Source organism: Pieris napi, chromosome 19, assembly GCF_905475465.1.
Source record: "Pieris napi chromosome 19, ilPieNapi1.2, whole genome shotgun sequence".
NCBI lineage: Eukaryota > Metazoa > Arthropoda > Insecta > Lepidoptera > Pieridae > Pieris > Pieris napi.
This window is the reverse complement of record NC_062252.1, coordinates 10,778,278-10,791,195: the sequence shown is the minus strand read 5'-3', so window position 1 is coordinate 10,791,195 and position 12,918 is coordinate 10,778,278. Positions and strand designations below refer to the sequence as shown.

The following is a 12,918-nucleotide window of genomic DNA, read 5'->3' as shown; positions in this document are numbered from 1 at the left end:
TCTTTATCGACGTATGGGAGAAATTTTGTAGCAGGTTACGCGCCATGTTGCTTTTTGAAGTCAAACTTCTTTATCGGCGTTGGAAAAAAATTTACACACATTTGTCACATTTTTCGGTTACGCGCCATCTTTTTCTTGTCCCTACCACGGTTGATCCGAAGAGATTCGAAGCCATTAGTAACAAAAATATATAATAACGATAACAATGATAGTAATTCTATTACAATTAATGAAATTCTGTAATAATCTTAGTACTACATAGTAGTACGTACAGTAATAAGTTAAAATGAAATAATTGTATTTGTATTCATGTCTATGATAATAAAAGCCTTTTGTTAAACTTTATCTAATTTAACTTTATTTAACCAATTTCTGTAAAGTTGCGTATAGTAGATCATTTTTCGAAAAATAAGGTCATAAAGAAGTTTCACTTCTTACGTGTGTACACCTAGTACACGCACACATTTTTTTAAATGAGGTGCAAATGCGCTTGCGCAAGCTCGTGCTATTGATATCGGGACTAGGGCTGGGTATACACTCAAACCCCTCTGCTATCCAAAGGGGTAATGAGACCCTACCCACTGAAACACCTCAACCCCTCACACGTCCTTAAGATGGGCCATCAGGGTTCGCTAGGGCATTCTACTCAAGGACAATAAATATAATACTCTAACTCTTTAGGTACCATTACTCGAAATCCGTAAAACTTTAAATAACATTCGTAGGAAAGATTTAAGAATAAATCCAAAAACCGAGAAATCCGATACAATCTTAATAATACAATGTTTAAGCAATACAATACGCAAATAGGATGGTTATTCGTTGAATAGAACTCCCGAGAGGGAGCGATTCAAGATTTCTGATGTCGGGATAAGATTAAAGTTGACTGAATGAACTTCACTTTTGAGGGTTTGCATTTAGGTATTTTGTCCATTGAGTGATATGATATGAATTAATCATAATATATACTCTGATTTTTAATTCCGTGGAATTCTGACAACTATCATTTTTTGACATGTTAGAGGTAGCAAACCTTTTTGGCCGGGCACATTTTTCAATTTCAATACGAGTCTGAACATCTGAGTCTATACATATATTTTATTTGTTAGTGAATGTATCCATTTTATTAAGTGCGGTGCTCCACATTAATAGTGGTTTTACGGCAAGTAAAGATTAATTTTTTTTAAAGGTTTATAAACCTGGAATTAGTAGGCAGTGATGCCAGCTAAAGAATAAAATAAAGTAATTAAAGTTAATTCGATATATTGTTCGAGATATTGAAATATTTGTTATTTTTGTATTAGGTCACTATTGTAAGTAAATACCTATTAAGATTTACCTTTTTGTAGGTAAAACATAAAAAGTACGTAGCATTTTATTTTTTATTGCCCTCAAATGGGTTAAATTTGTCCCTTTTTCGGTGGAGAATTTTTTTAGTAGCAACACTTATGAAATGTCAGAATTTTACGGAATGAAAACTCAGAGATTAGGTGAATGGGAAATTGACACAAATTTAAAAAGTTTGGTCGCTGTGGCAGTGTACCTTTAACGCTGGCAGCATTTCCTCGCTGTATTGCAATACTTATACTTTGAGTGTAGAAAGCACCAGCTCCGGGGTCACCGGCACTATATACCAGGCGCCAACTTAAATCTTTAATTAGCGCAATTGCCAAGCTCAAGAGTCTCTACCCCAAAAGGAACAAAATCAAAGTTGGAATGGCTCTTATTTTATTATTTTCCGCCTGCCCTGCGGTTGCCCCAGCTTCTGTGCTTGTCCGAGGTAGGTTAGTAACGTGTCCACAAAAGTAGCATCCCAATTGAATAGGTAGTTTTCATTAAAAAGTTATGTTTTATATTGAGTATGAGAAAGTAAAACGAATAGCGATAATGGTGCGTTTAGTTCAATTTTGATTTGTGTAAACCATGCCCGGAGATACTTCGCCTATCATAATCAAATGAATCGCTATGCCGTTTTTTTTTACATACTCGGCCGAATTCTAGTTTTTTTAATAACTATCTAGCCACATATGCTATGTACGGTTTCAAATTTAACTCGAAGTATATCGACTGTTGTTTGACATCTATTATTTATTATGCATTTCCTTTGAACACAATTTACAGCATACAAACAAAACGAAAACAGACATACACACACGACACTATAAACTAAAGTTTAATTTTAATGAAAGTTATTTATTTGTACACCACATAATATAATGTATTTTCTAGAGTATATGTTACAAGCTATATTTTCTAAATACATATGACAAATATGGTGAACATAAATTTTACAAATAAAAAAAGAAATAAATAAACGGTTTATAGTGAAGTATGTACTTAATATTACGTGCAATATGTATGTATATGTAGTTACTATGTTTCTCTATTAAAATACTGAAGTACAACATATTTACATAAAAAGGTTTTTTTTTCACAAAACGCTTTGTAAGGCGTCCGCTTATTATGACGTGTTTGTCAATTCCTTTCGATGTCATTATAAACGGATTCAACTTATATATATATTTAGTGAAGTCGTAAATAATGTGTAATATTATTGCCTTATCTGGATTCACAGCTTTAGCTTTAAAGTAGAAGACTTTAAACCCTTAGCCATGAAAGTGATTGGATTCGGGTTGCAGTTTCACAATAATTAATTATATTTAAATACATGATAGTCTCTACCTCTTATTTAAAAGAGTAAACCTATTTAAAAAGAGTAAGTGTGGAGTTTTTTGACGTTCAAAAGTGCCATTTTAGATGGTCTAATTCAAATAAATGATTTGACTTTGACTTTATGCAATTATTTCGTACTACTGGAACTACAATTAAATTTCTTCATTTTAACAAGATTTTAATCAGCATTCATAAACTAAAAATGAAACTTCGCAAACAAATGAAACGTATCTCGTGGTCGTGAGAATCTTAAAAGGGAAGAATTAGTACCCAGGATTTGAGGAGAGCTTTTGTATATATGTAATAAATAATTATATTAGAGCGGTGTTGGCCTTGTGGCTTCAGCGTGCGACTCTCATCCCTCAGGTCGTAGGTTCGATACCCGGCTGTGCACCAATAGACTTTCTTTCTATGTGCGCATTTAACATTCGCTCGAACGGTGAATGAAAACATCGTGAGGAAACCGGCTTGCCTTAGACCCAAACAGTCGAAGGCGTCAGGCACAGGATGCTGATCACCTACTTGACTAATAGATTAACAAATGATCATGAAACAGATACAGAAATCTGAGGCCCAGACCTAAAAAGGTTGTAGCGCCACTGATTATTATTGTTAATATATATAACTATGTAAGGGCACTCGTAAATCGAGGTACCACTGAAATTATAACATATTTTATAGACCTAATACAATATTTTCAATTTTCAGATCATGTTATACGCAGGCATCGTATGCACCACCTATTTAGTATCATTACCACTCCATCTATTCGTTGAAGCCCCAGCTTGTGCCTTACAGAAGATCTGGTTCAGTCCCAAACGGGTCCCAAGAGAGGAGAAGATGACAGTGAAACCTGGAGTATCTAACGTGTCTGTGTCGACTGTCTCAACACACATTTAAATTACTGGCGTAAAATTTAAACCAAGTAACTCTACTAACCGACTGAAATCTGTTATTAGAACAAAATCTTAGCGAAGTGTATTGAGAATACAATTGATTCGATTTCATATGATATTGCCTTATCTAATATATAAAATTCTCGTGTCACAGTTTTCGTTGCCATACTCCTCCGAAACGGCTTGACCGATTTTGATGAAATTTTTTGTGCTTATCCGGTATCTATGAGAATCGGCCAACATCTATTTTTCATCCCCCTAAATGTTAGGGGTAGTCCACCCCTAAATTTTTATTTTCAATTTTTGGATATTTTTTTTATTTTTTTTTTATGGTACAGCATTAAAAAATACATACAACCCCTAACTTTCACCCCTCTACGATCAACCCCTATATTTTTTATTATAAATGATATACATGGCAAAACGACGTTTGCCCGGTCAGCTAGTTTTTTTAAACAATTTTTTTTTAATATACTGCTGTGTTGGCCTGGTATAGCGTGATCATTCCTGAGTTCATAGTTCCGATCCCCGGCTGTGCACTAATAGACTATGTGCGCATTTAACACGCAATTTGTACGGTGATGGAAAATATGATGAAGAATCTATGGTTGAGACCCAACACTCAATGGTGGCACAAAACGTTTTATTGGCCGGCTACGCGAGCCCTCTGGTATTGAGAGTGTCCATGGGCGGTGTCACTTAACATCAGATCCGCCGCCTGCCTTTGTCCCCCCTCCCCTGTTCTATATAACTACAATGGCTTTGAGATACAGAAATTTGAGGCCCAGACCTAAAAGGTTGTAGCGCTGGGTTTTACTGCCAAGAGTTTTCGATTTTTTACTATTATATTAATGTAAATATTAAATCGTTATTAAATAGATTTTGAAATTTTATTGAAAACTTAATTAATTTTTTACGAAGTCAAATCTAGTGCTTCCAAGAAATCTCTGCCAATATGTTTAAGTATTTTAAACAAGTTATTAAGTTGTATAAGTACCTTCAGACTTAGTTTTAGTTTAACGAGAACTTCAAGCAAAGTTCTCGTTTCTGATTAATAGAGTTAAGAAATATTGTAAATAATATATTTTTAAAAATAAACACAATATACTCAAACTCGTGTTTTTTTACATAAAACAATAAATATTTATTCCAAAAAAAAAATCAGTCTGTACTATTTCAACGAAAGTATTAATTCGTCTCTTTCTTTCAAATTGTGTTAGCGCTATGATGAAAAGAGACATGAATACTTAAAAACGCTGTCATTATTCGTCCATTAAGTATTCAAATTTCACTTCTGTCGTTTTGTTTTCAAGTCCTAATCAAAGAATTTAATTAGCAAACAAATTTGCTAATTAATTCTTTGATTAAACAATAATATCCCAGTGTACAAATTATAACCCAGAAACGAACAACTAGTTCGAGCTACAGCACAATTATTGACAAATACAGTATAATAATAACAGTATGTAGATATTTAAACGCCTCTCAATAACTTTGAATGCTTAAAAAGGCCTCGGATAGCTTTAATACCGCGAACATATGAATTAATTTAACCAAAAAAAACTTGATTTTTGACGTTACAGCGTCGAATAAATCGATGAACAGCACGAAAAGGATTACTCATTGTCCTGTTACGCTAATTGTACGCTTGCGCCACATTTATTTCTCTTCCACTCGATTGGCCTATGCGTTCGAGGATTCACTCCTTCTTCGTGCTAAACTATCGTACGTAAACCGACTTTACAGACAACCATTTTTTCAATTTAAAATACTAAGATATATGTGACGTTGATAGTATTAAATTAATAAATAATAAATTCAAAAGATACGTTTGTAAACTGTCGTAGTTTTAGTTTTTGAGATATACTATTTTAAGTGGAGGGTATACTGTTTGTTTAAAAGTTTTTTTTAATGAATGTTTAATTAGCTCAAGTTGACGATTTCTGAAATACTTTTAAGTTTTCAATTTTTATCGCTTTTAATCATAATTGGCGCAACTGTTCACAATTCTTCTATGGTAAACAAATGGGCGAACTTTGCTTATTGCGTATTTGGCATAGTCCCAGCTAATACGGGTCACCGTTGTTTATGCCCTTATCCTGGCACGTGGCTCCGCTTGGTACACACCAGTAATTGGTACAAAAATATTTTAACAAATGCTGTGTTGCCTATTATAAAAATTTAAATATGTCAATAATAGACACACTGAATTACTGTCAATAAGAACCTCCTTTGATTATTTTTGATTTTATTAATAAAAATAAATTGTATATGAATATTTATGATGTTCTTTTGTTTTTTTCTGCATTTGTTGTTCCGTGCGTGGCGTACGTTGTAACTCCGGACCCTCAAGTCGGAAAAACAGCAAGAATGTTTTTACACCATTGAATGGGCTCTATTCATATAATTTCATCAGCATCACCAGAGGATGGAAGTGTTTCACTGTCCGAGATGCAAACTAGCGAACTGTGGTATCGACTCCCGGTGTGGATCTTCCCAGGAAAATACGACCTTCAATTGTTTAAAATAAGAGTCCTCGCATGGACAGTCATTTTAGTAGGTGTCCATGGGCTGCGATGGCTTGCCTTTTTGGACTTTCCGGGCTCATTTAACCCACTATACTAAACACATGTCAAAAGTGAAATTTCTTTGTCAAACTAATTTTTAACTTAGTTGATAAAAATTTATTATCTAGTTGATAAAAGGGCCTGGGACTAGTGCTAGACAGGCTACTTTTAATTAATTTGAGATATGTGTTTTTAAAAAAGTGTTGTTTGATGATTTGCTATTTTAAAAGAGTATTGAGAGTTTTTCACGCCGGCTTTTTCTCTCGGCCTACACCCTCTGTCTTCTTTGCCGATGAGTAGGGATGCCTACAGATTCAAATTTAATGACGTGGAATAAGTGATACCTGTATCTTATGTTCCATAATAAACATATTTTATTTTATTTTAACTCTTGTTGATATTTATACAAATCTAAAACTTTAGATTTCCGAGACTTATATATAAAATAATAATATTTCATAAATTGTCTTTAAAAATAGAATTTCTATAAGGTAATTCACCCTTCCCACGCTCTCTCAATCGGCCTCATCTCACTTTTCTTCGACAAAAACGCTGCACGTCTTCGTGACGTTCCGTCAAAATTTTACCCTCATGCAAAGAAGTTTCACTTTAAAAAGAAAAATAATTACTATATATCGTGTAAATTTCAAAATCATTTTCTATATGCATTTTCGTCATAAAATTCATTCAAAGTAATGAGAAAGATTTTTTTCTATTGAGCGAAGTTATTGAAATCGTAATCGTATATATCTTTCAAAATGATACATAAACTACTCAACTCCACCATATATTTTTTCCATTCGCCCCTACTTCAAGAAACGATGACGAAAAATGGAAAGAAACAATGTACTTTTTTGGAGTTTGGCGACCAGATAGGTCCTTAAGTAGAGTATGCTTATATTCAAAAAAATCTCTACCTTAGGATTGAGTTTAGAACCAGCTACTAGGGTAAATTCAAAAATACACAAAAATAAATGTACAAAAATTTATTTAAGTTACCAGTGGTAGGAAACAATTTTAAAATAACTTTTCTATTCTGAATTCCTTTCCCGCGGTCAAGCAATCTCATCCTATCGTATCGCAATCCATTTTTATAGAACCCATTTATAAGATTAGTCTCAATATTTCTATATCGACTTCCGTATTTTCAGTAATATCTGGAAATTTTATTGAATGGAAATTTTAAATTTAGTTTGAACTTTATATTCCAATTTTATTCATAATTTTTATAAAGCGTTCGCCGTTTCTTAGTTCAATTGAAAAATTTTGGTGAAATTTAGGGTGAAATAAGTACTTATAGTACTACAGAAGTTATACCTCTTTTCTTTTTATATTTATAATTGGTACGCTCTTCTTTTGAAGAACCCTAAGTCGAATTGGTTCGGAAATACTTCAGTGGGCAGCTGGTTCCACATAGTGTTATCATTCACTTTTAGATTACAAGCAGGGCCGCGCCGCCCATGTGTGCGAAGTGTGCGGTGCACACAGGCGCTAATACAATAAGGGCGCCGCCACCGAAATTATTTATACTACTACACTACAATATTCTTACGTACGTTTGAAGTTTCATTTTACGATTTGAGTTTTAGTTTACATTAATTACTCAGCTTAGCGAATCAAAAGAAAGGCCGCTGCGCCGTGAGTTTTTTGAGTGTGTTTATGTCTTATGATTTCAATAATATGCCGACATACTTTGATAAAATCCAAAATGAACTATTTTTTATACTCACGGCAATTGGCCAGCGGACGTTTTACCTATTTAAGTGTATTAAACTAAAGAAAATTTTTCTTTCGGTCAAGATTAAAAAATAAAAAAAAATACTTTTTTTTTTTTTTTTTTATAGAACGGGGGGCAAACGGGCAGGAGGCTCACCTGATATTTAGTGATACCGCCGCCCATGGACACTCTTAATGCCAGAGGGCTCGCGAGTGCGTTGCCGGCCTTTTAAGAATAGGTCGCTCTTTTCTTGAAGGACCCTAAGTCGAATTGGTTCGGAAATTCTTCAGTGGGCAGCTGGTTCCACATAGTGGTTGTGCGCGGCAAAAACTGCCTTGAAAAACGCTCAGTTGTGGAACGGCGGACGTCGAGGTGATACGGGTGGAATTTCGTATTCTGTCTCGACGTCCGATGATGAAATTCAGCTGCAGGTATTAATCCGAACAACTCCTCTGAACACTCTCCATGGTAAATGCGGTAGAAGATGCAGAGTGACCCCACATCTCTACGCAACGCCAAAGGATCAAGCCGCTCGGAGAGGGATTGGTCGTCGACGATTCGAACCGCTCTGCGTTGTATACGGTCAAGTGGAAGGAGCTGGTACTGGGGAGCCCCCGCCCAGAGGTGAGAGCAGTACTCCATGTGGGGCCGAATTTGCGCTTTATATAGTTGCATGCGGTGGCCCGGAGTGAAGTACCGCCTCGCCTTGCTGAGCACACCAAGCTTTTTGGAGGCTAATTTAGCCTTTCCCTCCAAGTGACCGCGAAACTGAACGTCGTTCGATATGTCAACGCCAAGTATTCCAATGCTGGCTGTGGCTTTAAGAAGAGTGTTTTCGAAAAGAGGAGTAGCGACAAAGGGTGTTTTTTTAGCGGAAAACGCGCAAACTTGTGTCTTCTTGGGGTTAAATTGGACTAGGTTTTGTCTGCCCCAGTCTGAGACTCCACGTAGTAGAGTTTCGACTTCAGACACAAGTTTGTTCCGGTACTCATCAACAACTGCCCGAGAAATACCTGCCCGGCCAGTGTAAAGAATATCCCCAGTGCTGTCATCCGCATAGCAGTGAATGTTGCTAAGTTGCAACATATCATTGATATGCAGAAGAAATAGGGTCGGGGATAGAACACAGCCTTGTGGGACCCCAGCGTTCACGGGTTTAAGGTCGGAACATGCTCCGTCGATGACGACCTTGATGCTCCGATCGGCCAGAAAGCTGGAGATCCAATCGCATAATTTCTCGGGAAGCCCATAGGCTGGAAGCTTCGAGAGCAGTGCTCTGTGCCACACCCGATCGAAGGCTTTCGCTATGTCCAAACTTACCGCCAGCGCCTCCCCCTTGGACTCAATTGCCTCTGCCCACCTATGGGTAAGGTATACAAGGAGGTCACCAGCTGAGCGACCACGACGAAAGCCGTACTGAGAATCGCTAATCAACTGGTGACCCTCTAGATAACTCAAGAGCTGGCAATTAATAATGGTTTCCATTATTTTGGAGAACAAGGAGGTTATAGCTATTGGGCGATAGTTGGACGGATCAGAGCGATCGCCTTTTTTTGGGATCGGATGTATCGAAGCGGTCTTCCAGCACTTCGGGACAGTGCCGAGCGAGTACAGGTACCGGAAAAGGCGCGTTAAGACCGGAGCCAACTCAGGAGCACAAGTACGCAGCACAATTGGGGGGATACCATCCGGCCCGCTCGACTTATGAAGTTATGAATGTCCAAGGAAGATAGTGCTTTGCGGACAGCACGTTGCCGGAATGTGATTTCCGGCATCGAGGAATCACACCGCGAAATGGTCGGTGGTGATCTCCCTCGGTCATCCAAAGTCGAGTTGGACGCGAAGAGACAGCCCAAAAGGTCGGCCTTCTCCTTCGCAGTGTGGGCCAGAGAGTCATCCTCCCTGTGCAGTGGCGGAATGGACGGCTGACAAAAATTCCCCTGGACAGCTTTGGCGAGAGACCAGAAGGCACGAGTCCCTGAAGGGAGTTGGGCCAATCTCTCGCCAAATCTGGCAATGTGCTCTGACTTTGCCTTAGTGATTTTTCGTTTGAAGGACCTGGAGGCTGAGTTATATGCTGTTTTAAGTTCGCTGGTATTGCCATCACGAGATTTCGCCGCTTCCGCCCATGCCTTAAAGCATTCTCGCTTTCGACGCGAGGCCGCCTTGCAAGAACGTTTAAACCAGGGCTGAGACTTGCCACCGATCGGCACCGCAGAAAATGGAATAAAGAGTTCCATGCCCTGCAGAACCACTTCGGCGACAGAGGCGGCGACGGAATCTGGAGCTTCCGGCGAAAAGCACATAGGCCCCCAAGGGTAGGACGCAAAGAAAGACCGCATCCCGTCCCAATCTGCTGACTTATAGTGCCAAATACGGCGACAACCCATAAAGCGGGGCCGTGAAGGGCGCGTAGATGGCACAGTACTCCGGACCACACAATGATCTGATGAACCCAATGGCGGGTCAACAAAGACTTGATAGTTCTCCGGATGTGAAGTCAGCAGAAGGTCCAACAAAGAGGGTTTATGACCATCCACATCTGGTATTCGCGTAATCGCAGGGACCATTTGTGTCAGGTCGTAGGCTAAAGCAAAGTCGTGAAAGGATCTTCCCGCGTGATCGGTAGTTTCAGAGCCGAGCCAATCGGCATGGTGGGCGTTAAAATCGCCAAGTATCACGATTTCAGCGGTAGGAACCCTTTCGAGCAGGGAATCTGTAGCCATTTGGATGTGCTCAATGAGTCGGTCAGTTTCGATATTTCCGCTATGGGACCTATACAGGCATGCGTAGAATCGCGGATGGTCATCGCAGTCTACGCGCAGCCAGAGGTTAGATAGGTCCCTTCCTTCAAGCGTCCTGAGGCGACGAGAACAGATATCCTCTCTGACGTACACGCAAACTCCCGCCCGCGGCACAAATGAATGTTCCAATTTGTACCCCGGGTAGGAGAGGTAGGAAGTATCAGCCGGGGAGGAAATCTGAGTCTCGGTAAGAAAGAGCAAGGCCGGCTTCGCAGTCTCTAAATGGTAGTGGACTGCGTTGATATTGGTATTGAGCCCCCTAACATTTGTGAAGTCCACGGCGAGTGTGGACGGGGGTGCCTTTGTAGGATTGCTCCGTTTGCCCCGAGAACGATTAATGTTATTTTTTCCGAGCGCAGAATTGCCCCCCCCAGAATACGAAGGGCAGCCTGTGCGTCCAGTGCGTCCACCACCGGGCGCAGAGTGTCCCGGTGTTGGACGCCCAGAGGGGGATTCTCCACCGCGAGCTCGTGTGGTACCCCCCTGGGGTAGATTTTGTCTTTTTTTCTGCACCTTCATATTTCTTGTAGAGGGGTGGGGGGGGGGGGGAATGGGCTCCGGGAGTCTCTCTCACCGCACGAAACGCGAGTACAATAAGGCAAACTTATTGCATCACTTCACGCCGGTTTTCTGAGAGACAGTGGTACTGCCCCGGTCGTGCCTGCCCATTTGGCTGAAGCCCGAAGGCAACAGCATGGCACTCCCACTAGTACATTGTAACTTGAAGATTCGTAAAAAATAGGCCGAAAAATTCAAAATAGAAATAGTTCCCTCAAAGGCCTGCAACACAACCGCTAAAAATTTCTATGGGATGCGATGACTGCCATTTTTGTCCGTCCCTCAGGCTCGTCCCCTATAAAAAAAAGTGTGCGTGTACTAGGTGTACACACGTAAGAAGTGAAACTTCTTTATGACCTAATTTTTCGAAAAATGATCTACTATATGCAACTTTACAGAAATTGGTTAAATAAAGTTAAATTAGATAAAGTTTAACAAAAGGCTTTTATTATCATAGACATGAATACAAATACAATTATTTCATTTTAACTTATTACTGTACTACTATGTAGTACTAAGATTATTACAGAATTTCATTAATTGTAATAGAATTATTACTATTACTATCATTGTTATCGTTATTATATATTTTTGTTACTAATGGCTTCGAATCTCTTCGGATCAACCGTGGTAGGGACAAGAAAAAGATGGCGCGTAACCGAAAAATGTGACAAATGTGTGTAAATTTTTATCCAACGCCGATAAAGAAGTTTGACTTCAAAAGGCAACATGGCGCGTAACCTGCTACAAAATTTCTCCCATACGTCGATAAAGAAGTTTCAATTCAAAAGATGGCGCGTAACGGAAAAATGTGCCGCGTAACGAAAAAATGTTACACTAATTTTTTTTCCAACCCCGATAAAGAAGTTTCACTTCAAAAAGGAGGCGCTTCATGGGTTTCGCACGCAGGCGCTGCCGGGGGTCGGCGCGGCCCTGATTACAAGTACTCAATAGTTCTTAAAAAAAGTTTCAAGTACTCTTTAGTTAGTTCTGTAGTTCTTCGTTTTCAATATACTTCTTTACTATTTGGAAGGAAAAATTCGCTTTTCATTCATAATTTTATTAGTAACGCCATTTCGGTTCAAAGACACTTTATTTCTCAAAGAACTACATTCACTCAGCGAAAATTTAAATTTAAGATAAGTTGTGTACAACATGTTATCAAATTATAAGAAAATAAACTAAATAAAAAAAAAAATATTAGTTGATCTGCAAATATTAAAATATTAACTTCGTGTAAAATTGATTCGCTGAAGAAACAAAAATAAAAATATGTACATTTTTTATTTATTACCTTATTATACCATAATATTCTGTAAAAAAACAGAAATATTCTACTTTTTTTTTTGACAACTCACACCAGTTGACCTAGTCCCATGCTAAGCTGGTGAAGCTTGTGCTATGGGATCTAGGCAACGGATATACATACATATTATAGATAGATAGACATAAATACATATTTAAACACCCAAGACCTAAGCACAACACCAAATGCTCATCACATCGATGTTCGTCTCAGCCGGGGATCGAACCTGGGACCCATGGATTCGCAGTCAGGGGTACAAACCACTAGACCAATGAGTCGTCATTAGGCAACAAGTTCTTCTGTGCCTGACACGTGAAATTTGAAAGACATGGCTGGTTTATATAATGTAAATTATTTTATAAGAGATATAATTATACTTATAAAGTTCCAGAGTTAT

General features: G+C 38.5%; 1 protein-coding gene across 1 annotated transcript in view; it reads left to right on the top strand.

The window, feature by feature from the left end:
- LOC125059186 (regulator of hypoxia-inducible factor 1-like) overlaps positions 1-3,625 on the top strand; it is a 34,955-nt gene extending 31,330 nt beyond the window's left edge. The window contains exon 13 of the mRNA XM_047663486.1: positions 3,382-3,625. Coding sequence (XP_047519442.1) covers positions 3,382-3,573 — 192 coding nt within the window. The 3' untranslated portion in view covers positions 3,574-3,625. The remainder of the gene's footprint in view (positions 1-3,381) is intronic.
- Positions 3,626-12,918: the final 9,293 nt, after the last annotated feature.